The sequence below is a fragment of the Gobius niger genome, assembly GCF_951799975.1.
Source record: "Gobius niger genome assembly, chromosome: 19".
Taxonomy (NCBI): Eukaryota; Metazoa; Chordata; class Actinopteri; order Gobiiformes; family Gobiidae; genus Gobius; species Gobius niger.
The window spans coordinates 19,465,440-19,490,676 of NC_136870.1; the positions used below are offsets into that span (position 1 = coordinate 19,465,440).

Genomic DNA, 25,237 nt, shown 5'->3' on the forward strand with positions numbered 1-25,237 from the left:
GCATGTTTTTACTGAAAGAACATTGGCACAAAATGGGACCTTGGAGATGATAAAATATTGTATAAAATGTATCAAATATCCATTGTTCAAAACATTATTGGCACAAGTGCACTCTTTTTCCCTTCAGTCCAACAAAACAGGCAAGGGGCAAAATCTGAGACAAATAGGAAGCAGAATTGAGAATTGACACAATTGTACTCCATAAACAAGAGAAATTAACTTTAATGATCATTTCACTTTTTAAAAAATGTTATAACGTTGAATCCTTATCAAAAACACGCCTGGAGTGTTTTGTTTCGGTAATCCTGCAATTTTTGTTCATCTCCTTTTCCAGAGCTAGAGACACCTCCCCCACTCTGATATACAGAACATCAGCACTTTGTAATCAATGAAGCAAATCCAAGTACCTTCACCAGACTAGTCATTTCAGTGCTGTCTAAACTTGCGCCCTCTACTGGTGAGATATTCTGTAGGTACACTATTTTAAAGTGTCAGTATTAGTCAAAAAATCTTGAATAATGCATAATATAGGAGTTTTTTAAGGATATCAGTTTACTGTATATGCAACACTGTTATTCAAAATAAACAGGAAGCGATAATCCATCAAAGTCTTTCAGGATTTGATAAAAGTACAGTAATTAAAAAACGATAGGCACATATTGTGAAGTCAAAAGTCTTGATGAGTCATATATTGGTGTGATTTTATAACAAAAAAATCTTTAAAAAGTCAACGGGCAGAGATGTCGATTCAAAAACTGTCGTCCGGTTTTAAGGGAGAGACATCATTAGCGCAGAAGATTCAGTTGGACGTCTACGCCGCCAGCATCTCACGGTCCGGCTTCTTTTTGACTTTTTCTCGCTCTGAAACAAAAGACACATTTGGTGAGTGTATCTAAACACAAGACCATCTTCTTTCCTGCTAATAATCTGGATACATCATAGGAGAAATCACTTTCCATTTTATTGTACAGTAAACTTGTGTATTTGCACTTCTGTGTTCTAAAGCTGCGTTGGAGCTGCCGGTCATGGTTAAACAGTGCATAATAATTATTTTTGAAGGCACAAAGAAGCCAGCTCATTTCAGTTTCTGAAATTCAAGTGAGAAATGAGGGAAAATGTAATATTCAACAGTAATTTGGATACAACGAGAATATTTTAAGCAAAAAAATCGTGTCCAATTTCAACCAAACCTGGAGCTGAAGGTCATTATTTTCCAAGAAATATTGATTTATAGCCAGTAATGCCATTTGAATACTTTTGAATAACATTTAAGGCCTTATTTTGGCACATAGCGTTTGTGTTTTTTATTTCTATATCAAATATTAACCTGATTAGCGTAAAATACTTTGTGTTTAAAGTCGGTTTGAATACCAGAAATCCATAAATAATATAACCTCAAATAGTTTTTTGGCAACTCCACAATTGGACTTGATACAATAAATATATGTTTCCTTGAGTGACATAAGGGCAGGTGGATTTTTTTTCTTAAATACATAACGGGAGTGGGCCATATCGTATCGCATATCGTTATTGCGATATCATTTTTTGATATTGATATTGTACATTTTTGGCATCCTTGTAAACACGATATAATTTACATTATGCTCAGCTCCATCAGAGCAGCATAAACACTGAGTGTAGGACACTGGGACAGGTGCTTAAAATGTTAAATGAAATGAAGGATGTAAACTGCTTGAGTAGATCGTATTTTTGAGGAATTTAGCATGCCGTAAAAAAAATAAAAATAAATAATAATCATAATATGACTGGATTAATCTTCCCAATAGGCGCAAGGCTGGGATTTTGAAGTAATTTGGCCGTTGTGAAATATATCGTCAAATATATCGTTATTGTGATTTTGATTGTAGGCCGTGTCGCCCTGCCCTAATACATAACTGTGAAATTGTTTGCACCAAAAAGAACAATGCTGACCTGGTTTGTCTTCTTTGGCTGCTGGGACCTCTGGGAGTTCGTCTGAGGGAACTTCAGGAAGCTCTACATCTCCCTGAAACACAAAAAAATATATTATGAAAATGCGGTTTGACACTCACTCAAGGTTTGGTGACCAGGATGGGGAGGAAATCAGATTAGGAATGAGAACAGAATAGGCTGGAGCTTGGTGACTTTGAGAATAGTATTGTTGACATAAACGTGCTTTTATTGCTGGTGTGTTTTATGAATCGAACCTGAGTGATGGCCTCCAGCTCTGCCAAAATGTCGTCTTCATCCTCCTGAGTGAGAGTGCCTGCTAGCATCTCGTCTATTTGCTGTAAACACAAACAAAACCATATCAGCTTTTCGGTCATCATTGTTTATCATTTGGAGATGAGCAGTGCAGCACAGAGAACTTACCTTCTGGTATTCAATCGCGTCCTGAGTCTCATCCATAATGCGCTCCACTTCATCAATGGACATCATCTGCACGACAACAGCAAATTATATCCAAGTCAGCTTTTATTGTCAATGTTTGAGATGACAATAACTAACAGGGTTAATACTCACCTCATGCATTTTCTTAAGACATTCATTTCCCACTTTGAGTCCTTCTAGCACCTTCATTTCAATCTGAGCAAACTCCAGATCCTGAACCTGTGGGATGAGCAGAGAGCAGCATGTAAATATTGGGCATACAGATTTTCAAAAAGCACAAAACCACTTATTATGAGGATGATACAATTACTGCATACAATGAATGAGGTAAAGTACATTTACAATTAGCCATTATGATAGGAGACCTCTATGAGTTTTACTAAATGTATAAAACATTATTTATTCCCAAACTCCTCTGTAGTTACACTGGTTTACTCCATAACCACTGTATCTTGATTTTTTAGTGAAAGAAAGAGTTAGGCCTTGAGTGAATAGACTGAGACTGTGCTTTATCTGAAATAATTGTCCTTAATATGTATTTCACTTTCATAACTTCAGGTCTAAACTCACCATTTGCTCCAAATTACTGATCTGGTTTTCCGTTTTGTCCAAGAGCTGCTCCTGGTATTTCTTCTTCTTCAGCAGCAAAAGGGCTTTACTGTTTGGGCAGACACAACATGAGAATCAGAACACTTAACTTCTTGTGATTGACGTCCCAGATAAAACCAGAATGAGTTGTTTCATAGCAAAATGTTGTTTACTCTATGTCATAGGACTAACAAAAGAGAGAAATCCTCTGGGTATGGTGAATACTTACTCTTTCTTTCCATCCTTGAGCAGCTGTTTGGCCACAGTCCTCTCCTTCTCCAGCTGGAGGTTTATCCTCTTCTGATACTGTCGAAGTTTATCTCTTTGTTGCTTCAGTTGCTGAGGAAACATTTCATATTTAAATAAGGGTATGTCACAAAATGCATGACTTTCCAATTATTGCTATATAAGGTGTGGATATTCTGATTATAAAGTCCTCTGTTTAATCAGGGCAATGCTGAAAAAAACATTAGGTCAATCTCAGTTCAATCTCAAGCGTGGCTGCAAGATTGTAAATATTTTGAAATGAAATATTGCATTAACAATATGATTGCTTTTACTAAACCATTTTGATTTTGTTTTGTTTTTTAATGCAAGAAATTCTTTTTTCAGCCTTTGTGCCAAAACAAGACTGAAATGGAACACTATCAGAAAAAGCATGACCAAAATTAAACTATTGTACTTTTTTTTTTTTAAGTTTTCAATGTGTAACACTTAGTCAGATGGGAGACCACAGGGATACTGCAGTATACTGTAGCTTATTGAGATATTGTTATAGATAATTTAGCAATATATAGCACCCAGTCTTAGGTACATGCAGGTTGTCTTATCAGGCACAAGGGCAAGTCTTCAATTGAAAATAAAACGGGTATAAACCATTTATAAGCCTGGATTGAAACCCACTAAAAACAAATTCAGGGTTAAAAAATCAGGATAACATAATCCATGTGTAAACTCGGGTCTAAAACAAAGGACTAGGCAGTGGCATATTTCACATTAAAGCTGGATAACAAGACATCCAAGCACCCACCACTCCGTTTCAGAGTCAGTATAAAAATACTTATATTAGAATCCATTATGAAGGATGCACAGCAGTAAGATGACAAACATAACCACGCCTAAAACTGGTTTAGATCATGATTCTTTTTGTATTGTTTTATAGTTTGTGATTGACACATTTCAGATCAAACATGTGTACTTTCCTGACAAAACCATGGCACTAGCTATATTTATTCAAAGCCTATAGTTCAAATTATTTGGGGTGTTAAATAGTTATTATCTTCCAGTATATGGAAGCAAAAAGAAGTACCCAAGACCAAACTTTACAAACCTTTATAAAATGCATCGCTAGAAAATAATTATTTAAAGGATTTAGCAAATTAATCTGTCATATTATACGTTTCCATTACTATAATGACATGCTTTGCAACTTAATCTGGTCCCTTGACTTTATTGTGTGAGTTGAGCTGCAGATTTGACAGGTTAGCATGCTAGGCTAATGTTAGCTTACCAACACAGCCTTGTCTTGTTCTGTCACTCTTGTGCGTTTCTTTTTCCCAAATAAGTTCCCCATTTTGACACAGCATCCCAGCCCCGGCTTGGCCAGAGACGACAAAGAAGTTGCTAAGCGCTAAAAGACTAACATCAATGTGCAAAAGTAATATTCTTGGCCATTATTTGTGTGTAGTCATCTGTTTCTGCTCCACACCCACAACAGGAAGTCGCGTTGGCCGCGTCGGGACGGGGTTGCCAGATCGTACGGAAGAAACCAGCAATACTTTAATAATAAACAATCATTACAGGCTTGGCAGTTTCAACAAAGATGATATGAGGCTGAAGCTTGCCGAAATATTGCATTCCCTGGCTATTTAAACAAAGTAAGACCTACATTCTTCAAAGTCTCTTGACAAAGTAGAGAAAAGTACTCGCAAAAACTACAAATATTAGGTACTTTTACTGAAGATCATTAAATGGCGAATACTTTTTACTTTTACTTCTGTACATTTATTTTCAAGCATTTATCTGTAGTTTCTGTTTTCTGTGTTTTAACACATTTATTTTCATAGTGAGTGACTTCAGGTCTGACTGAGCCAGGCTGAGTTTAAAACTATTTTCATTTGTAGAAGCTGTTCTCATGTGTCAGGGTTGTTGGTCGTTTTAACATAAGGCTTATGAATGTGAGTTCAAGAAGAGTTAAGAATAATACAGCACAATTCTTTATTCCAAACACCGTACATTTAAAATCTCTAAAAAATTAAGTGCAGTCAACAATTTTCAAAATCTCTACAATGACTGATTATTCCAGGATGACTGCTAGCCTTCACAAACAATAACCAAACCTATTAACTAAAATATGTCAAAATTAGACGGCATTAAAACACATTCAGAATTCAAATATATATCAAAGTTAATGTTTATTTTCCTCAGCATTTGCTGGAATTTACAAAGTCAACAAAAATATTATCTGTTGTGGTGGATGAGGTTACTTTTAAGCAGAGTTACACATTATGCAATACACACAATGCTATAATGCCTTTAATAATAATAATGCCTGCTTATTCTGTGGCCATTCATTTCAATCATCATCACCGTTATATAATTTCTCTATGGTTTTGTGAATAAGTCCCGCTCCACTCAGAAGGGGAGACCGTGGTGGATTGGTTAAACAAAGAAAGGCATATTGTTCATACGATGCAAACTCTAACCCCTAAAGGCCTCAATAATGAACTTAAAGGAACAGGCAACCGTTTTTGCATACTGAGATGTGTTCTTACCTGAGCTTAGACGAGTTGAAGCGTACCTGTCTGGTCTTTGGGCGTGCCCTCAGTCACGCAAAAAGACAGATGATGATGGAGTAGGCCCGGAGGAATTTGAGAGGCAGCCGTTGTACGTTCCTGAGGCATGCCTGGAAACCATGGAACGAACGGGGCCTGAGTCGGAGCAACCGACTGACTGAGTGACTGAGTGCACATGTAAAGACCGGACAGGTACGCATCAACTCGTCTAAGCTCAGGTATGAACATATCTCAGTATAGTAAAACGGTGGCCTGTTCCTTTAACTTAAGAATCTGTCTGTGAAATGCAGTTTGTATGTGGGACGATTGTTTGCGTGTAGAGATGGATATATACACCGGGGTTATTATTTCTCCTGTCAACCGTGTCCATTCCTCCAATGTAATCATGTAATCAACCATTTATAATTGTACATTTTCATATTTATGTATGTTTTATATTTAATAGTAATTCTTTATTTTTTGCTATTTGTAGATGTATTCTGTGTGTTTATTGTATATGACTTATTGAGCATTGTTATTGTGCACTGTTCTTTTAAATCTGTGTCATCCTGGGGTGCCGGCCACGCCCTATTTATGGATGCCACCCAGAGCTCCTCAGTCATTGTTATCCCAAAAAATTGGCATAACATCCCAAAATAATCATATTTCTGCAAGTTTTGGCAGTGTGTGAGATTTTTCCTTATCGATGAACAGTGGGTTGCTCCCTCATCTCCAAAGCACCTGCCCTCAGTATGTTATGTCCTTTAACTCCTTTTCTCTGTCCCCAGTGTGTGGCATGAGGAAGAAGCACCCGATCCTGGCTATGAGCTGTCCAAGACGTATCTTCCAATGTCACATAAGAATGAGTATTTATATTTCATTAAGTTTCCCGTCACGTTAACGGCCAACGCTGATGTTACAGACTTTGCAGCTTGGATCTTTCTTGGCGTTTGCCGTGGACAAACTCATGAGCTGATGCCCGCTGATTTGCGTCACTGTCCCTGTGACTAGTTCCACGGGCTCTGTGAAGATCACCTCCAGAATGACGTCTTGGGCGTGATGGAAAAGCAGCGAACCGTCCTCCACCTCGGTGCAGGACAGGAAGGGGTTGGAGGAGCGGTCCAGAGCGGGCAGACGTCCCTTACAGAATACATCTCCCTTTGATCCCTCTGGGGCCAGGACCAGGATGACGTAGTGGTAGGAGGTGTACATGCAGTAGAAGTCGCCGAAGTACAAGTTGGTGCTTTGATTGAACAGGAGGTCTGCTTGGATCTGTGGACACCAAAGACATTTTTGAGGAATATCCAAAACACTTCCTCTCTGACAATACAAATGAAATGTGGTACAAAAGTGTATGTCCGGACCTTCAGACCGAGTTACTACCTGGAAACGGTATGGTCCGTAGGGAGAGTCTTGCGGGGGTTTGCCGGTGTTGAACTCTGTATTGCAGCTGAAGAAGATGCCCTCCAGTTTCCCGCTGATCGGAGACCCGTGACTTCCACTGTCGTCTTTAACACACGGCAGCATTCGGCTGCATGCAGGGTCTCTGGAGCAGAACAAGGGGCTGTTCAAATGCAGAAAAAACACACTTCACTTAATATCTTTGTATGGGCTTAATATTATGACACAAGAGCTGGCATAAAGTTCTGCATTTTATCTGACAACGGACAAGTGGAAGAAGATGGATGGATGGATGGATGGATGGATGGATGGATGGATGGATGGATGGATGGATGGATGGATGGAACTTCTAAGGTGAGGTAGGGTCACTATCAAATAATGATCATGGAAAACATTTGCGAGTCTAAACAAAAGCTACAATGGTCGAAGTGTGTGGTTTTGGCCGCCTCAGGATCCACAGTTTGTTGACTCTCCTCACCCCAGAACCCATTTCACACTGAACTGTCCCATCCAATGAAGCCTTTGGACTAAAAATTCAACAGTGCGAAAATAAAAGCTCCTACCCCTTCTCTTCGAAGTACTCCTTCTGGTGGTTTCTATAGAAAACAGTGAAAGGAAGCATCCTGCCGGCCAGCGCCTCGGCTTTCTGCAGCAGCTGAGTGAGGTGGACCGAGGAATAATCTGAAACATTCAGACAAGTCATTACAGGACTTTCAAAACAATAGCATAAATAGATGACATTTCTTAACAAGATTAGAGGTTGAAGGAATTGCAGTCAACACAGGATATACACCAATAATGTTTAAAGAAATACTCAATGCTTCTTTGTGAGCGTTTGAGCGTAGTGTGTCATCATGCTGTCACTCAAACTGACCTGCAGTGCAGAACTCCACACTCTCGCTCCACTTGGACACAGTGTAGTCCCCGTCGGGGCGTTTGGCTGCAGTCTGCACTGACAGAGTGTACTGTGTCCTGGGGCTCAGGAACCAGTGTCCTCTCACCATCATGGGCAGACGCACTGCTTTGGCCACCAACTTCGTCGGGACGTCCTGATTGCAACGAAAAGAGGGTGGGAAATTGTTAATTGTTTAATCTCTTACTGTTCATGTAAAGTGGACCTATCATACATAATTATGGCTTATAGTAAACCATAGGAAACTTTAGCTCATAATAAAGTGCATCCTGGTCCTCGCGTGTGCCGACCTTGTGTTTGAACTTGTTGGGGCCTGTGTTCTCCTTCTTGTTGAGATCCATGAAGTAGTGTGTGACTCTATCTCGTCCCGCGCTTTCAATGTCCCATCCGATCTTAAAGGAGTCGCAGGTGATCTGGCTGATGCAGATGTGCTGAGGGACCGGCAGATCATCACCACTGTCCACTGAATCCTGGCCTGAACAGACGCAATACATTTCATGTTTAACAGTTTACTTCACAGCTGATCAGATGGTAGAACGGGTCGCTGGGGTGTCTCAGGGCCCTAAGCAAGAAAGGGCCCAAAAAAAGCCTATTCAATGCTTAAAATATGTGGTATTTGTATCTATAGCGCCCAGAATTTCATCCTACACCCCTGGTGGATCATTTTATAACCAGTGTAGTGGTTTGATGGAAAAGTGCTTTGAATGCCTAATGTATGGCCGATGAAAGAAAATCATGAAAATCTAGGAATCATTCACTAGTTTTGGCATCCATGGTCAAATGATGTGTGTAAATGTACGTTGTTAAATTGTTAAAATAGGTGGAAAAGCATGAGGCTTATATTAAATGGCTATAATTGTGGCTTGTAAACTTGAATTTGGGCACCTCGGCATTGGTATGTTTTATAAATTGAAACAATGTCATAGTATGGAAAAGAGACTTTATGAGTAATGAATGCTGTTGTTCATGTTGTTTCTTGCTTAGAGCACCCTCCTCTTGCAGTTTGAATGATTCATGGTAAAATGTAAACACAAGACACTTTTTATTAGCTGTGAACATGTGGAAGACACTTTTGGGTTTCTAACAATTACATTATAAAATGCTGCACAAAAGTAGTTAAAGCCATGATGCCTTGTGGACACTGAGTGCTCTTTCCTCGGAGCCTTCTTCCGAGTTGTTGTTGACAAAAGGAGGAAGTGAAAGCTGCATTCATTCTCAGTGTGGAGGTGATTAACCACAGCCGGAGCAGGGACAGGTGCCAGGGCAGAACAAGCAGCCACTGTCCTACTGCTTCAAAACAGCATAGTTCACAGCAAATACCCAGGATTAAAAGACCTGTAATTGATTCTTATTTTTTTGCCCCAGTCATGGAATCTGTGCAATGTGCCTTTAACTACAAGCTTTTTATCGGACAACTTTTTTTTTTTTTAAGGTTCCTCTTTCATTGTTTGTAACCAAATAAAACCATGTTGTTGAATTAAAGCCAGCGAAGTGGGATTCTCTGTCAAACAACAGCCTACAAGAGACAGCCCCCATAATGCACACTATTTCACAGACTCGTTTTCTCACTATTAGGAGACATAGAAGTAGATCCACTTCTGATTAAACCTGTGTTTGCTGAAATAAACATTATGCAAATACAGGTGGATGCAAATGACTTTCAACTGCTGTTTTCATGACAAGACACTCCAACTAAACCACAATGTTGTTACCACTATACAGCTACCATTACTCTTATATTGCTACTACCTTCATATTACAGGGTGAACTGCAGATGACTTTGAAAATGTGTTTATAGTGAAGAGTTTTTTAGACTTTACGTAGATTGGGGCCACAGTGATATTCAAAAGCACCATTAGATTGCATCTCATGACACGTATCAGTGGTAGCTTTTGCCTTCAGTGTTTTGACCTGATTATTGATATAAAATATAATAACTGAGGCCAAAAAACAAACACTGCCATAAAGACGAAAGCTTTCTCTGTCAGCACAAATTAACTCTCTTAAAGAAACAATGAATTAAACTGTTTCTGTTTGGAGATTTCTTTCAAAAATGCTGACACTGCGACTGAACTCTGCACTCCATCGGAGATTTTCACACCACCAAATTCAACAAAATTAATCCAACAATTGGCATACCAGACTGTCATAGAAATAACACAATATGAATGAAACCAAACCATGTGTTAAAGGTCAATCAGGCAAATACTCCAACATCTGTCTCAGATTTCTCCACAAAATGTAATTCCCACTGACCTGCGGAGTCGCACCGTTGCCTGCTTTTCAGATCCAACAAGGGGCTGTCCGTCATCTTCACATACAAAATACCACTGCGCTGCCACTACTTCATATATACTTCTAAAAGGGAGTTTGTTGTCCGGAGCGGTTTACCCAGAGGGAATGGACTGAGAGTGTGATGTCAGCCTGTAGGGATTACATGGTGTGCCGGGGAGGAGGCGGATTTACATGGACCAAAGGCAAAAGTGAATTAAAGCAGGGATTATATAAGGAGATTTACCATCCAGTGGCAAAACATGCTGCGTCCATTCAGAGTACGATTGGAATCAGGACAACTGCAGAAAAACAATAGGGAGGAATGGGTGACTTTGAATTCAAGAGGTTGCAGCCAGAGGGATGTCAAAAATATGCATAAGATTCCTGCAAATGGATAGATTCAAGTTTTGTTTTAAAGCTATTGATATAGGAAGAACAAAGTGGAATGGAATTTGACTTTTTAAAAAAAAAAAAAAATTGTGACTAAATAAACCACTGTTTACTGGGCTTGTCACAATAACTACTTTATCAACTTTTTGTGCAATAAGGGAGAAATAATCGATTTGTTGTTGGAGAGTTCATTTGCAGAAACAGATAAGTGCCACTGGAGTTTCTGTGCCATAATAAAATAGAGTTGCTTGTTATTTATTATCCATTGAGTACAGTAATATCCCCAAAAAACATTTAAAATATATTCAAAAGATCTTGATTTTTGAAGAGAAAGTGTAATCAGTCACCTCAAGTCTCTCTCGCTTTGACACAAAAATATCAGGTTAGAAATCTGAACTATAACAGCCACATCAATGCAATAACATCAGCTGCTGCTCAAGTCCTGACAAGAACCAGGAAATACGACCATATTAGTCCAGTGCTCCGGTCTCTGCACTGGCTTCCTGTCCCTAAGAGAATAGAATTTAAAACAGCTCTACTTGTGTATGGTTTAGCACCAAAGTACATCTCTGACATGCTAGAGCCGTATGAACCATCTCGGGCCCTGAGAACCTCAGGGAGGGGTCTCCTGGTGGTTCCCAGAGTCAGGACTAAACATGGTGAGGCTGTATTTCCATTTCATGCAGCTAAAATCTGAAACAGTCTCTCAGATGTGAGACAGGCCTCAACTCTGACAATGTTTTTTTTTACCTTTATTTAACCAGGATAGTCCCACTGAGATTAAGAATCTCTTTTTCAGGGGAGTCCTGGCCCCAAAGGTGAATCAAACTTGCCTTTTACTTTAATTTATTCATTTTTATGTTGATGTTTTATTGATTTGATCTGCTTTCTTGTAATTTTATGCAACTGTGAAGCACTTTGAATTGCCTTGTGTATGAATTGTGCTCTATAAGTGAACTGTAGATGTTGTATCTTGACCCCATTGTAAACAAAAAACTTGGCCCACTGGCAGATTTCTTGAAAAAAGAAGCCAAACTCTTACTCAATCACAACGGCTGCATGTGTTTGTTTGCAAAAATATTTATTCAAAAACAGTTTAAAAATTCATCGGGCATGCCATATTTGCACAACACAGAACATGAGAGCTCAGATGGCACATGCACTGGAGAGCAACAGAGAGACCAGCGATTCAGTTCATATTTTAAAGGATTTTTTTGCATTATATCGACTTGCACATTGACAGACACATACTTGGTTTTAATATACTTTGCTGCAGAAAATACTTTTATCTTCCATCAAGACACATGGGACACGGTCGTCTGGTTACATTTTCAATTCAATCAAGCCCTTTTTTGTTATCTATTTTACATTTCTCACATTCAGTTGTACTATTTACACGTTTTATAGTACAGGGAAAAGTCTTAGGCAAAAGGAAAAGGTTTATGAATGAAAATCATGAAATATCAAAAGAACCCGTTACTCATTTTGGCACATCTGATTAAATCTATGCTGATGTGTGTGACTTTATGTTGTCGTTTTGGTGAAACTATGACCCCAAGACCCAAATAACATTCACAATTATCCAACGATCGCTCCGACCCATCCTCCTGACACTTGACTAGTATTTGTATTGCAAACTTATTACTTTTACTCCACTATATTTGTATAAAGGCTAAAGTAAAAAGGTCAATTTGTCCATGTGTTTTGTTCATTTTAAAAGCCGAATAATGCGCACTCCAGAACTGTAGGTGGCGCTGTGGAGATGTACAGTCAAATACTACAGACTCATAACAAAGAAGAAAGTTTGTCCCCGTCGAGTTGCCGTACAGAGGGCGCCTTCAAGCACAATTTTTGTTTTTTTGAAGCCGCAAAGTTACTTTTAAACACTTATTTAAACTGATTTGAACTTTCTACTTTGAATACATATGTATTTTCTCCAGCAAATACATCAGTACTTTCACTTTAAGGCGCTACACCAGATTTTTTTTTCTAGTCGAGGAACACATTTTGTTTTGTCCTCCTTCAGTGTATTGTAAACTCTGACATTTGTGGGAAAACACATCTATAATTACAAAGCATTTGTATCAATTTCATAAACTCTAAGTGACTCTAAACTTGTTCCTGTGAAGAATCGGAACGTTACAAATATATGTTTGAAAAGTTAAGAATTTGGAGAACAAGAGTTTGGACACAACTAACATCAATTCAGCGCCTTCCTCTTTCATTGTTTGTAATAGAAATAAAAATCAGGTATAGGGCCTTTAGGTATGAATTTTATGAAGCAACTTTTACTTTTATCGGGGTAATGTTTGACCTGTAGATCTGTACTTTAACTCAAGTAATGAAATCAAGTACGTTGACCACCTCTGGCTACAACTAACCATTTAAAATGTGTGTGCTCTTTCTATCATTGCTTATAAACATTTTTAAAAAATCAAGTATAGGGCCTTTAACATGCACAATCCTAACCAAACAAACAAATAAAGGCCTATAGTTTGGTCATCAAATGTTAGCAAATTGTTCATACTTGTGTCAGTAAACTTTTCCATAAATTACAACGTGGACTGGAGAACTCGGATGTATAAAAATGACATACAACAACCTTCCTTGCGCTTAAATCTTTGAGCAACAGATCCAAACATCCAAACAATAAGTCATTGATGATTAACAGGCATGTACGGTACATATTCAACCTCACAGCTGCTGAAACCTTTGCTCAGTACAATACAGCCCATCGATGTCCGTGAAATGTGGCATAAAGTAATTGCATAATACAGCGTACACTTTGGATTAAAAATAAATTCCCTTTTTGAACATAAAGTGCTGACATGACCGGTCTCTATCAGTCATTTTGAATACGATAAACATTTGCCCCTCAGATTCAGCTGGAGTTTTGCAGACCAGAGATTCTCAAACTGTGGACAGATTTATTTTTTCTTTACTGGTCTAGAATAGTCAAAACAACAATGAACCTTCCTTCCTCACTGTCCACCAATCAATGGAAAACTAAAGGATACAACAAAAACAGTTTAGGAAGAATTGGAGAACAGACCACCTACAAGGCATTGGCCCCGATCTCGCAATGGTAAAGCTAACGCCAGAAATAAAAAACCTGGGCAATTGACAAAACGTCTTTAAAATGCAGGTTCGCTGTTGTTCAAATGGTTAAAACTAGCAGCAACGATCGTCTTTCCCCTCACTAAAGTGCTTTTAGCTTGGCACAAAACTCGGCTCGGTCAACAAAAAAATACTCCGAACACTTCACACACTTTTTCCTTCTTGGTTGATGCTGATGGTTTTGTGTGTGTGTAGAGATGCTGGTTCAATATTTACATTTCAGTTCACATATGAGAGAAGAAGGCCATGTGAAATCTGTGTGTTAACATGATTGTACAGTACAATGGTATCACATTATGATCTCGAAATTCTGACGCCTTTCAGCCAAAAAACTTCACTTGAGTTAATCTGTAATTTGTAGATTCTCTGTTGGGAACACTAAAGAACATCCTCAACAGAGCGGCAGTTTTGGAGATGCCTGACCCAGTCGTGCAGCCATCACAACACGTCCCTATTGTCAAAAAAACATGCCACAATCTTCACACTTTTCCTTCTTCCGACAAACTGTTCCTGGTTTCTTTGGCAGACTCTTTCAAACATCAGTCCTGTACTCTTCCAAAACTGCGGCATGAGCTCTGCAGAGGCAGCTCAACTTCACTAAATGCTCTTGATTAAATTCATCCTACTAGTGTGGATATTACGTAGTATTTAGGAATATAAAAAAGTCGCCAGGCGAGCTATTTGACTTCTCATTGTACTCTACAGAGAAAGCCCACGTGGTACGATGAACTGACTCCGCTGGACGAAAATCAAACCAGAAGGGCTTTCTCGGTACCTCGGTGTATGGCGAGCAAGGCTGTATCACAAGGCAGATGACGAGATTTTTTTTTTTTTTTTTTTTTGGAAAGAGTCACATGGTTTTGTGGACTTCCTGTTTACTGAGTAGCACTTCCAGGAGCCGGAGCTTGGCCTTCAGCTGCTTGTATTCCTGGTACTCGTCTTTCATGGGAGAGCGGTCTTCTTTTTGGCAGATTCTGATGTAGAACAGAAAGGAAAAGGTAAGTAGGGTTTAAAAAAAAATGTGGTGATCATTTCAAACACATCTTTATCACTATCTTGCACTTTGTTGGTTAGAAAATGCAATATTGATCTAAAACCGGAGAAACTAAATATCTAGTGGTTTCACTTCCTGATTTTCTCCCCCTAAGACCCTCCCACCTATTCTCCCCTTGCTCCCCTTCGCTGCACGGCTGTTTCAATAAAGAGACAAACACACTGCTCGCCGCAAGTGGGTGAAGTGAAGCTATGGCGAGTGTTTTTACTTTGCGATGAAAGGATTAAGGATTAAGATTGAGAAATGATATGTAGGACGTTTTGGGAGCTGCCACCGAGGTGCTAAGAACAGCTTCAGGGGAAGATTCAAAAACTACTCAAAGATCCGCTATGAGCTCAACACATCGTTTTTGATGAGAGAACAACATTGTAACAGGGTAAAAAGCTTGAAAAGGTGGAGTGTGCATAGTACCCCTCCCTTTGCATGTAGCTACACAGAACATAAAATCCGATCATGTCAGATGGAGAACTTTATGTTTGAGGAGCTTCTTTTGATTTGTACGAACTAATCAAACAGAAAACCCATAATTAAACCTGATTATTGTTGTTTATAGTTGCTGTTGTCCACACACAGTCTACCTACCTACAGTCTACAATTGTGTGATTGAATAATGCAGACCAACTACTGCGAGCAAAATTATTTAGTCTTAGTTACTTAGTGCATTTTTCCGTCCAGTCATCGTAATTTGGTATCCCCTCAAATCCCTTAAACACTTTTCAGGTCCAATAAACAGAGTGAAAGATGATGCTACCTTCCAGTTTGTCGGTAAAACTCGTCCTCAAACTCTCGAAGCACTTTGCGTCTGGACTTCTTCTCGGCTCTGGTCTGACGCAGGCACTCCAGCAGCTGATGCCTGAGGGTCAGAGGAGAAGATGATTAAAAATGGGAATACAATACAGACATTTTAATAGAAGATGAATCCAGCTGTATAAATTATCACTTCATAATTTGCGTTAATGAATCAGTGAATGAGCCTGTGGAGAACGTTTGACAAACTAGCTTCAGACCTGGACGCTTCATGCAGGTTGCTCATGTGCAGCGCTGGCCCGTGTCTGACAGCTTTGACCTCGTCCAAGGGGGACACGAAGGCGGGGTCGCTGTCCCGGTCGCTGTCCTCCTCCGCGGGGCGCTCCAGTCTGCAGGGCGCCGAGACAGGACGCTCCTCCACCGTCGAAACCTCCACTGAGTCTTCGTCGGAGCCGTCCTCCTCTTCCTCCTGCGGCAAACAAAAGCAAACGCTGCGTTGGAATTTGAATTTATCCATAGAAATCCGCTTGAGATTGGAGCTTGGAGCACATCATTTTCAAAGGGGATCAAAAGCATAAGAGCATAAGAAAACCCAAAGCCTGAGTGTGTGAATCTTGGTAGAAGGGGAACGTAGGTACAGATGTGCAGCCAGGTTTCCATCATTCATAATGGGGATGCCAGATATGTAGCAACTCTTGCACCTAGAGGCCAAAGGCGCCACTGCAGGTGCCGTAGTGTGTTACATTTTTTAATTAATTGTCCGTGAGAGTAAATATTACGCTGACAGAAGGAGAGAGGGATATTGAACATCTAATTACACAATGGAGATAATTGCTTTCACTCAAACTTGGCTGTAAATACTGTTTAAGTGGCACTAAGACCCCCCAATAATCCCATTAACACTTGTATTACCCCCAGAGGGACTACGAAAAGGTAAACAAGTTACTTTGTACTGCTTTAAATAGAACCAATGAAATGCGGAAGAGCTGGTGAAAATCTTAACTCGGGCTCCTCCTGTTGGCAGCTATAGGAATAATTTTCTTAAAAAATAACTTCCAGATTGGATACGGCGTGGATAGCAGCTCCAGTAATGCGCGATAAACACACTTTGAGCACAGAATGGCTCAAAATCAATCATGTTGGATTACGAGCTTTAAAATGTGGAGGACAATGACGCAATTGTAATCAGGAAGTACAGGACGAGGCGCTGACGCCGTAGAAGAAGAAACCGTTAAATTTAACAGGATTAGCCGAGGATTACTCAAAACTGTTGTGAAATATTACTCCAGGTCTGCCTTTGACGAGTGAAAAACGTTAAAACATGGTGTAAACCTCAAGAAAGTCTTTCTGTGTGAGGAAGAGAGGGGGCACATCTGGATCATCAAAGGCAGTGGCTCTATAAAACTACTAAAACAAGACATTACAGCTGCAGCATTCTTCCTGAGGCTTTTACACATGCATTATAGAGAGTAAATTAATAATGCATTAAAGTTAATCACGCTATATGAGCACAATGCATTTCTATTGTTAGGCTTCCATACTCACAATTGTCCAGAAGGTGGGGCTGGTGCACAGGAGGTGTTTGATCATCTGGTATCTGTCGTACAGCGGCTTCACCAGGTTTTTCTCCTGCTTCGTCCCCTGAGTCAAACAGACATTCAGACAGGAGAGAAGGTCAGAGGAGTAAACTAAACCAAGCTAAGCAAGTCCTATCACAATAACTGGATCTTAACCAGGTCTAAACCAGGGCAGATGTGTAGTTCACTGATCAGTGAAACTCACCGGCCGTCCGTGCAGACTCTCGAAGTACAGCAGACACTTCTGAAGAGTGATTTTCTCCAAAACCATCTGAGCCTGCGTCATCTCCTGCACGACATCAGGTAAATTCAGTAAAGAGCAGGCAAGAAAGTAAAAAGCTAATGAAGGCATTTCATTTGAGCATGTCTTCAGTAGTTTGCATTGGAGTGCATGGGTTTAAGTGTTACTTTTAGACTTGGCAACAGGGATTTAGAGTTAAATATGTAACACTCGCCTTCATGTTGTCAGGTAAACCCAAGCTCTGTCTTTTCTCTCGTAATCGTCTGAAAAGAGACTCGACGGTTTCCTCCAGAGTGGGCTTGTGATCAAACGCCCCCTGGTGTCCAGTGCCGTATCTGCAAGGACACAAACGCTATATGATTTGCGGCAACATGTAATTTTTCAATATGCTTGTTTGTTTGCATTTCAACAATTTGTAGATATTCTTAAAAGTAACAAAAAAATGAAATATTATACAAATGTAATCTAAAAATCGAAAAGCATTACCTGCAAACATCGCTGTTCTGGCTTTCATCTTCCTTCGAGTCAAACACAGACTGTCTGAGGCGCAGCTCTGCAATAATACAGTTCAGTCAATTAAAAACTGTACTTATTATTTCTTAAACTGATAAATAAGATTATGAAGCTTTGCCTTTGAGTTGTTTCCGAGCTTTCGCCAGCTCATTCATGACCCCCACAATCTCAGGGTTGGAGTATTTGTCATTGTAGGACGGCTAAAACAAAACAGAGTCACAAATATCAGGAAACTCAATACCTCAAATGAGCAAAAATAGATGTCTTGCCATTTACAGACAAACAATAAATATACGGCTAATCCGTCAATGTTTTTAAAATCACCTTGTATTTCATCTCGTGCTCAAACTGCTCCTCAAAACGGCGGAGCTTCCTCTTCAGCGCCTGGATGTGTCGGGTCAGAAACGGGATGGAGGGCGGCCCGACATCTTCGTGAGTCTCACTCCGACCTCGACTCCTGAATTAAAACATTGAAAAATACAATGATAAATATTAATTTGTGAGGATTTCCTTACAAATCAGGCAAAGATGGGTGTCAGCCTTCCAGTTATCGGATGACTGCTCTACCACCTGAGCCACTGCCTCCCCAAAGCTCAAGAATATACCCTTTACAAAGAGTAGATCCAGGGAGTATCCACACACCTCTTCCATCTGACTGAAATGTACTCTTTTTTGCCAGCTCAAACTACAGTAAAACAAAAATAGCAGCTTCGAAGTGTGGAAAAGTTCAGTTTAAGAGATGATTTCTTTAGCTAAAATCTTGACCTGTTTTTGTTTTGATTCCGATTGTTTTAAGCCTTGTTTTATCACAAAGAACAGTATAATTTTTATCAATGGAAAATAAATAACATTAAACTGAAATTAACTGAAAGGCTGCACAAAATGAGGAAAAACTGTGATATTGGGGAGAAGGTTGTGAATAGCAATAGTTTGGTGCATTACATTTCATCTGGGCCAATACAAAGGTAAAATGAAGATGGATGTACAGTATATTGTGGCTTCTTACACTATTGTGTCACATATTGCGTCATGTTGAGCAACACTAGTCTATACCTACTCTCTCTTAGGAAACACAATGGGAGGGGTGTCACTCACAGCATGTACTGTTGGCTGCAGGGCGGGGAGGGGGCCGTGTCGGGGTCAGAGTTGAACCTCAGGCTGTGGCTCAGACTGGAGCAGCGCGGCGACGGCACCGGGCCGGGGCCTCCCGCCAGCTGCTGCAGGAGCGCGCTGCCCCCCTCCTGAGGGCTGCCCCGCTGGGACCGGGGCGAGTGGTGTGGGCTGGGGCTCAGCGTGCCCTCCGCCGTCTGCAGAGAGGACAGCGGCTGGTGGCGGGGCGAAGAGGCAGGTCTGGGCACGACAGTCAACAACTCTGGGGGAAAACAAAGACAGTATATTTATGAGTCTGAGGCTCTTTGTGTATTGATTTGTCTTCACGATGCCAGCCAGATAATTAAATAAAGAAATGGAGACCTCAGTCATGAATATCACATCACTATTCTACAGTAGTCATTTGTGTTTTTACTGTTAAGATGGAGATGTTTTCATCTGGTTTACGGATAATATTCCTGTTATTACTCGGCCTGTCCAAATGTAGTAAAAACTGGTATGAGGCTCAATCCTCTCTGAGAACAAAACTGAACTAAGGTGAAATTGTTTTCTCTCAAAAGCGGCAAAAAGTGGGGAAAGTAAATACAAAAACATGGGCATGTTTGTTGCTAATTGAATGTCCTGGCAGGTATGACATTTCGCAGGTTTTTGGAGCTGTTCCAAAAAACTATATTAAAGGTGCTCCTCTTGTACTTCCTTATCAATAGCAGTCTCTGTGTTGTGCTAATTATGACTTTGATTCAATTGTGTTTTTGTACAGTCGTAGATCGGGTTCAACATGTGAACGCATCATGTTCTATTCTCCTCGGGTCCTCAGAAACCATGAATGAAGTCCCAAACATCATGTTAATCGCCCTAATTAGCTCAATCCGGAATCAGATGCTTAATTTCTGTGTAAATGTCTCGAAATATGGCTGCGCAAAAATAGACAGGGCCGTTTCTAAAAACAGGTTGAGAAAATACAGTACGTCATCCTATTTGCGGAGTGCCAAGTCAGACTGAGCTCACGTGCTGCAGTGTCTTTGAGCTAAAAATAGCAGCGGCAGCGAACAGCCGTGGAGCTGGCACACCCTCACACAAAACCAACCAAAAATCTAAAAACAGAAACACATATTCAAATCCATAATTCATGACATTTTGGGTTGATGTTTGTATGCATTTACAGTCAACAGTTTTGGGTAGTGATGATTTGGTTACGGTTTTTGCCACAAACGGAGATGACTAATACCACAGGAGTAGGGCAGAAATGGAAACAGTCGCAGCCGAGATGTGCTGACTGACCAAAATGCACGTCCTTTGTCTCACTAAATCTGCATGAGCCATTAGGCCTAAACAACACTGAAAAGTGCAAGATTGGAAAATAACATTTCATGGCACAGCATAATTGATACATCATTACGCTGTGTCAATGATGCCGTAATGTACCTGTATATGGACAGCAGATAATGCATGAATAATATAAGACAGGAGTGGTTTGGACATGGTGTACATCCAGTTTAGACAAAAGGTAGTCAGTAGTTTTAGCCTTTTAAGACCCAGTTTGAGTACCTTGTTGTTGATTTGAGTACCTTGTGTTTAGATCGATGTAGATAAAGAAAGAAATCAATCCTTTAATAGATTTGTGTCCTCTCTTTGGATATTGTATCCCGAAAAATGTTATTAAGTTGACTTGTACAGGACTTGTAGCTTCACAAAAACATTTATACAAATTGAAAAGCTGACAAATGTATGCTCACATCTCAGTATTATTAATACAACCCTTTGATACAGTGTTATGTCATGGAGGGTGGTGATTGTGGTGAAACATTCACTTGGGTGCCTATAGCAGAGGTTTAAACCGTGCCCCACACCTTTATTTAGGCTGTGGACGTTATGCAGCTCTGTCACAATTGAATTAAAAAAAATGAGGGTATAACTGTGTAAAGCTATAAATATTACGGTCAAAAGTAAAGTATTCACTCTCTGATGATAATTCACTTTGGGCACAACTGTACAGAGGAGCACTGAAGGCAGCCAGCCAGGTTTTCTCTGGGTGCTCCGGTTTCCCCAACCTCCAAAAAACATGCTGGTCAGGTTGGCCCACAATGGCGGCGCAGGAATAAGCCAACACTATATCACTGCAAATAATTTACTGAATTGTTAACATAGGTTTAATAACTTTCTAATACAGAAAGCTGGAAATAATTGCATGTGTATCAGCAAGTTAAAAGAATATAGGGGACAGAAACTTCAAACTGAACTCTGTTCCTGACGCGACTGCAGGAAAGGGGTAAGTAGGTCACTAGAACACAGACATTTTTGCCACTCCATTGTGAAACTATGAACATTATCCCAAAAATATGTATATCCACCAGGAAATAACTTACTTTTATTATTGTTTTCTCATATTGTCCTGTCATATCAGAGACCCGGCTTGGTCCTGGTGTACTCCTGGTTTACTTGATTCAAAAACCCTTAATCCGTCCATCTTCCACAACTTATCAACAACGAATGACCCCAAACAAAGCCGGGTTTTGGAGCCGGCACCAACCACAGCAGAAGTTCTGTCCACCTTTCGTTTCTTCCTTTCTCATCAATGAATCCGGATTTTTGCGGATGCTGCCAAAGAGGGAGGCAATTTATCTCCACACGTCGGGAGCTAAGGTAAGCGCTGTTGTCATGGATACAGGATTCATAGAGGAATAAACCAGCTTGATAAAAGTCACGAGAGGAGATAGTTTGTGAATGGAGCATGCTGCCAATCACAGCTCTCCGTGTGTGTGTGTGTGTGTGGCGACGGCGGGGAGACGCACGCTCAAACTGAAACGAAAAACGAGCGCCACCGATCACCTCCTACGTTCGATGGTGTTGTTCTCACCAAAAGACACTTGTCCCGCTGTCGGCCAAAAACCTGCTCGACCGGGAGGAGACTATCCAGTTGGTATGAAAAGAAAGATACACTTGCACCTACCCCATCTTTATAGACTGAAGCATTGCCAGATGGATTGGCCGGTTCGATTTTATGCTCAAACCCCCCAGGACATAGATATTGGCCTGGATTTCTGTGGTTCTCCTTGAGTGTACAGAATGAGCATTATAGGTTTTTGTGTTTATCATAATAGTTGTTTGAAGGGATAATGCCTGTGAAGTCCTAGTCCTAGTTCTGAATGTCCACGTCAGAATTCTTGTCTAGACATAAGTCACAGTGGTAGGTAGGCGTGCTGCTCACCTGGCGGACTGTTCTCGTCGACACTGTGGCACATAGCGATGGTTTTGCCGTCCTTCAGCCCCCCCAGATCCACCACGGAGCTGCAGGGGCTCTTCTGCTCTTTGCTGCCCAGAGGAGGAGGGCTGTCCTCCGGGGACGGACCCAGCGAGGACCCCCCTTCCACCTCCAGCGCCTGGAGCTTGAGGAGTGAACTTTGCAGACAAAAGCAGAACATGCCAGAAGCTCTGACCCAGAAGGTTGTAAGTCAGGTCCCGAGACGGTTCGTAAAAAAAAAAAAAAAAAAAGGCCTTCAGCGGGCAGTCAATGCCAACAAAGAAAAGAAAAAAAGAAAGACCAAAAAAAGTCTAGTTTTGTGCTTTTAACGTGTCATTCCATTGTTGGCCACTAGTCTCTGGCTCCAAGTGTGTTTCATTCATTCATTAAAAAAAGACAAGAGGGAGGCAAAATCGCAGCAGGTGTTTAGCTCAGTTCTTTAGAATAAATAATGCAAAAAAAAAATGTGTGAAAAATATAAAATCTTCCTAATTTCAAAACATTTAGAAACAATGTGTTCAATCACTTACTTCATCTCTTGTACTTCCTTTACTACATCTAAATACTACTATATCACTGTCACAACATATTCAATTCATTGGTTTATTGTCTCATGAGTAAAGAGACAACTGTGACGTGTATAATGATGAACCGATTTCAATGATCAGCTGGGTTTTGTCTTTGTAATTTCTTGCAGTAAACAATAGGCAATAGATGGTACAGTTTTAACAGCGATCCTCCTCAAAAAAAAACAAAAAACAGGCCTATTATAATTAGTGAAAGGCTACGCAACCCACTGCTGACGTCAAGGTGGCTACGTCCACGTTTTAGCTTCAGAAACGCCACATGTAGGCAAGAAACGTGTTGTCAAAAAAGCACAAAAGCGACCGCGTCTTGATCCGAATCGCCTTTTGCTGAACAAAAAAATGTCTTAAAACGGCGCCGGGGATGCTATCCGGTAAGTAGCCGGAAACCGTTCATTTGCAGCCATGCCGATCTCCTCCTTCATTCGAGGCTCTTCCAGAAATGAGTCGGCGCCCGCGTAAAAAAAGAGTGTCCTGCGCTAGCTCTTCCGCTGTAAATAGATCATAATCCGTGGATGCAACGCAAGTTATTTCGGGTAATAATAATAAAATACAAAAAAAATATATATATACAAAAAAAGATCCGCGCCTGATGATGCTTTTTTTCTGGATGCGGTCCGCGCGCTGATGCCGTGGTGCTGATGCTGAGCGCTGTAGGTTTCAGGGAGGAAAAAAGCGGAGGGTGGGTGTGTTTTGGCTCGTCCCTCGATTCGGCGGATTACTCATCGGGTCCTCGTGCAAAAGGAGAAGGGAGGGGTGGAGGTGGAGGAGCCGCGTGTGTGGAGAGGAGGTGCGCCTGCGAAACCGGAGCCGCCGCGCGTTCACCGCAGCGGATCCACGACGGTCGCTTTAGAAAACAGGGCCCCCCATACTACTAGGTATACTATTATCCTCTAGTTCTGCTTACTGCATGCTTGGGAGTGCCTGTACTCAGATGGTTGGTCGTTACTGTCGATGTCTCCAGCCCATATCGGCGGAGGAAACCCCTTGCCTGCAGGGATTGGACAAGAAGAACGGAAGCTTCAACAAGGACTGGACGTTCTTCCACGGTCTTGGCCCGTCTGCTGAGGGACTCCCATCGGCCCTGGGTCTATCTATTGCCTGTCCGTCCATGGGAGTGGATGTCTCCGTCTGTGGTTCTCCCCAAGGTTTCTCTTTTCTCCCACTGGGTTTTTTAGGGACACGTGGCTCGGCACCACCTGCTGCAGACACTCTTTTGGACATTATATTTGCCTGGATACTTCATTTGCCTGAACTACTTTACATTGTCTTGCTCATAGTTTTTTTCATTGTTTTAATGTTTGGTGCAGCCCTGAATGGCAACCTGTGATATTGGTTTATACAAAACAATTGATTGATAGGCTACTATCTGTTTGCAAGGTCATGAAGAAACAAACTCCAACGCTTAGATTTTTAAGTTTCATCGAAATAAACACTTCTCTTGTTTTCATTACAAACTAGCTCTTTACTATATGTTTATAGTCTACACTTAAAGGTCCTTTACCAGGTTACTTTTGTTTTCTTTCTTTTTTTCACTCTGTTTGCTTTCATTGTTTAAGCATAGATTTTGTGTTATAAGTCGTTTTTACCCCTCCTGGAACCGCCACCTTAACGTGGTGGAGGGGTTTGAGCACCTGAATGATCCTGGGAGCTCTGTTGTCGGGGGCTTCGTGCTCCCAGGGCAAACAGGTCCTATAGGTGACGGGTCAGAAGCCCCTTATGAGAGACCAACAGGCCCGGTCAGAAACGTGAGGCCGTCCCTCCGTGGACCCACCACCTGCAGGAGGAGCCATAAGGGGCTGGTGCAATGTGATTTGGGCAGCTCCAACAGCTGCCCCCACGACCCGGAAACGGACAAGTGGAAGAAAATGGATGGATGGAAGTCGTTTTTAAATTTCAATTCATCTCAGGGAGGAGTTTATAAGCACGCATGTATCATTCACGTCACTTTTTAGGGTGTCACAGTTGTGCTGATGAACAATTTGTCTACTAGTTCCTGAGTGAAGTAAGGCTTTATAAATAGAGTGTTTTCACAATTGGGCAGCCTACTTAAAATTTACAGGAGAATATGAATTTCATTCCACTACCAGGAAAAGTGTCAGGTACTGTGCCTTTAGCTATGGATTTACAAATGTGTTTACTGTTTTACGGGACATTGTGGACCTGTTTATATGAGGCTACAGTTTGTGATTGGGAAAATGCTTTGAGCTTTCTTTTATAAAGCACTTTACATTAAAACGCAGGTCAAGACGCTTTATGAACACACATGGGGGGACTCACGCCTGTTAACTCGCCCCATGCCGCATCATAATTCCCCCATGTCGTCTCACAGTCGCACTCACA

The 25,237-nt window shown here is 40.9% G+C and overlaps 3 protein-coding genes across 4 annotated transcripts; all 3 read right to left on the reverse strand.

Moving 5' to 3' along the window:
• Positions 1-548: 548 nt before the first annotated feature.
• On the reverse strand, positions 549-4,703 carry chmp6b (charged multivesicular body protein 6b). Its single transcript, XM_079577292.1, has 8 exons — positions 4,469-4,703; positions 3,188-3,297; positions 2,941-3,028; positions 2,503-2,589; positions 2,353-2,418; positions 2,187-2,267; positions 1,933-2,005; positions 549-861 (listed from the first exon to the last, which is right to left on the reverse strand). The coding sequence occupies exons 1-8, from the start codon at positions 4,529-4,531 to the stop codon at positions 812-814; spliced, it is 618 nt and encodes a 205-aa protein (XP_079433418.1). The 5' UTR covers positions 4,532-4,703; the 3' UTR covers positions 549-811.
• A 1,665-nt stretch (positions 4,704-6,368) lies between these two features.
• LOC306978966 (phytanoyl-CoA hydroxylase-interacting protein-like) lies at positions 6,369-10,486 on the reverse strand. Of its 2 annotated transcripts, none has more exons than XM_079577721.1 (6): positions 10,303-10,486; positions 8,337-8,521; positions 8,008-8,182; positions 7,697-7,814; positions 7,116-7,278; positions 6,369-7,004 (listed from the first exon to the last, which is right to left on the reverse strand). In XM_079577721.1, exons 1-6 carry the CDS (start codon positions 10,355-10,357, stop codon positions 6,630-6,632), a joined length of 1,071 nt encoding a protein of 356 aa, XP_079433847.1. In that variant the 5' UTR covers positions 10,358-10,486; the 3' UTR covers positions 6,369-6,629. The 2 variants fall into 2 exon arrangements, with proteins under 2 accessions (XP_079433847.1, XP_079433846.1); XM_079577720.1 differs by having other exon boundaries at positions 7,116-7,296; positions 10,303-10,484.
• A 4,112-nt stretch (positions 10,487-14,598) lies between these two features.
• Positions 14,599-22,539, reverse strand: LOC306979053 (protein FAM13C-like). Its single transcript, XM_079577826.1, has 11 exons — positions 22,278-22,539; positions 19,055-19,331; positions 18,284-18,416; positions 18,078-18,159; positions 17,933-17,999; positions 17,661-17,781; positions 17,411-17,494; positions 17,174-17,269; positions 15,889-16,097; positions 15,633-15,734; positions 14,599-14,801 (listed from the first exon to the last, which is right to left on the reverse strand). The coding sequence occupies exons 1-11, from the start codon at positions 22,489-22,491 to the stop codon at positions 14,678-14,680; spliced, it is 1,509 nt and encodes a 502-aa protein (XP_079433952.1). The 5' UTR covers positions 22,492-22,539; the 3' UTR covers positions 14,599-14,677.
• Between the last annotated feature and the right edge of the window lie 2,698 nt (positions 22,540-25,237).

Excerpts from the sequence above, each read along its gene's own strand:
- LOC306978966 (XM_079577720.1), bottom strand. The coding sequence starts at position 10,357 with ATGACGGACAGCCCCTTGTTGGATCTGAAAAGCAGGCAACGGTGCGAC. Across the intron at positions 8,522-10,302 it reads GCAACGGTGCGACTCCGCAG|GCCAGGATTCAGTGGACAGT; the intron begins GTCAGTGGGAAT and ends GCGTCTGTTCAG. Across the intron at positions 8,183-8,336 it reads CCAACAAGTTCAAACACAAG|GACGTCCCGACGAAGTTGGT; the intron begins GTCGGCACACGC and ends CGTTGCAATCAG.
- LOC306979053 (XM_079577826.1), bottom strand. The coding sequence starts at position 22,491 with ATGTTCTGCTTTTGTCTGCAAAGTTCACTCCTCAAGCTCCAGGCGCTG. Across the intron at positions 18,417-19,054 it reads TGCAGCCAACAGTACATGCT|GAGTCGAGGTCGGAGTGAGA; the intron begins GTGAGTGACACC and ends GTTTTAATTCAG. Across the intron at positions 15,735-15,888 it reads AACCTGCATGAAGCGTCCAG|GCATCAGCTGCTGGAGTGCC; the intron begins GTCTGAAGCTAG and ends TCTGACCCTCAG.
- chmp6b (XM_079577292.1), bottom strand. The coding sequence starts at position 4,531 with ATGGGGAACTTATTTGGGAAAAAGAAACGCACAAGAGTGACAGAACAA. Across the intron at positions 3,298-4,468 it reads AACAAGACAAGGCTGTGTTG|CAACTGAAGCAACAAAGAGA; the intron begins GTAAGCTAACAT and ends ATGTTTCCTCAG. Across the intron at positions 3,029-3,187 it reads CTCAAGGATGGAAAGAAAGA|TAAAGCCCTTTTGCTGCTGA; the intron begins GTAAGTATTCAC and ends CTGCCCAAACAG.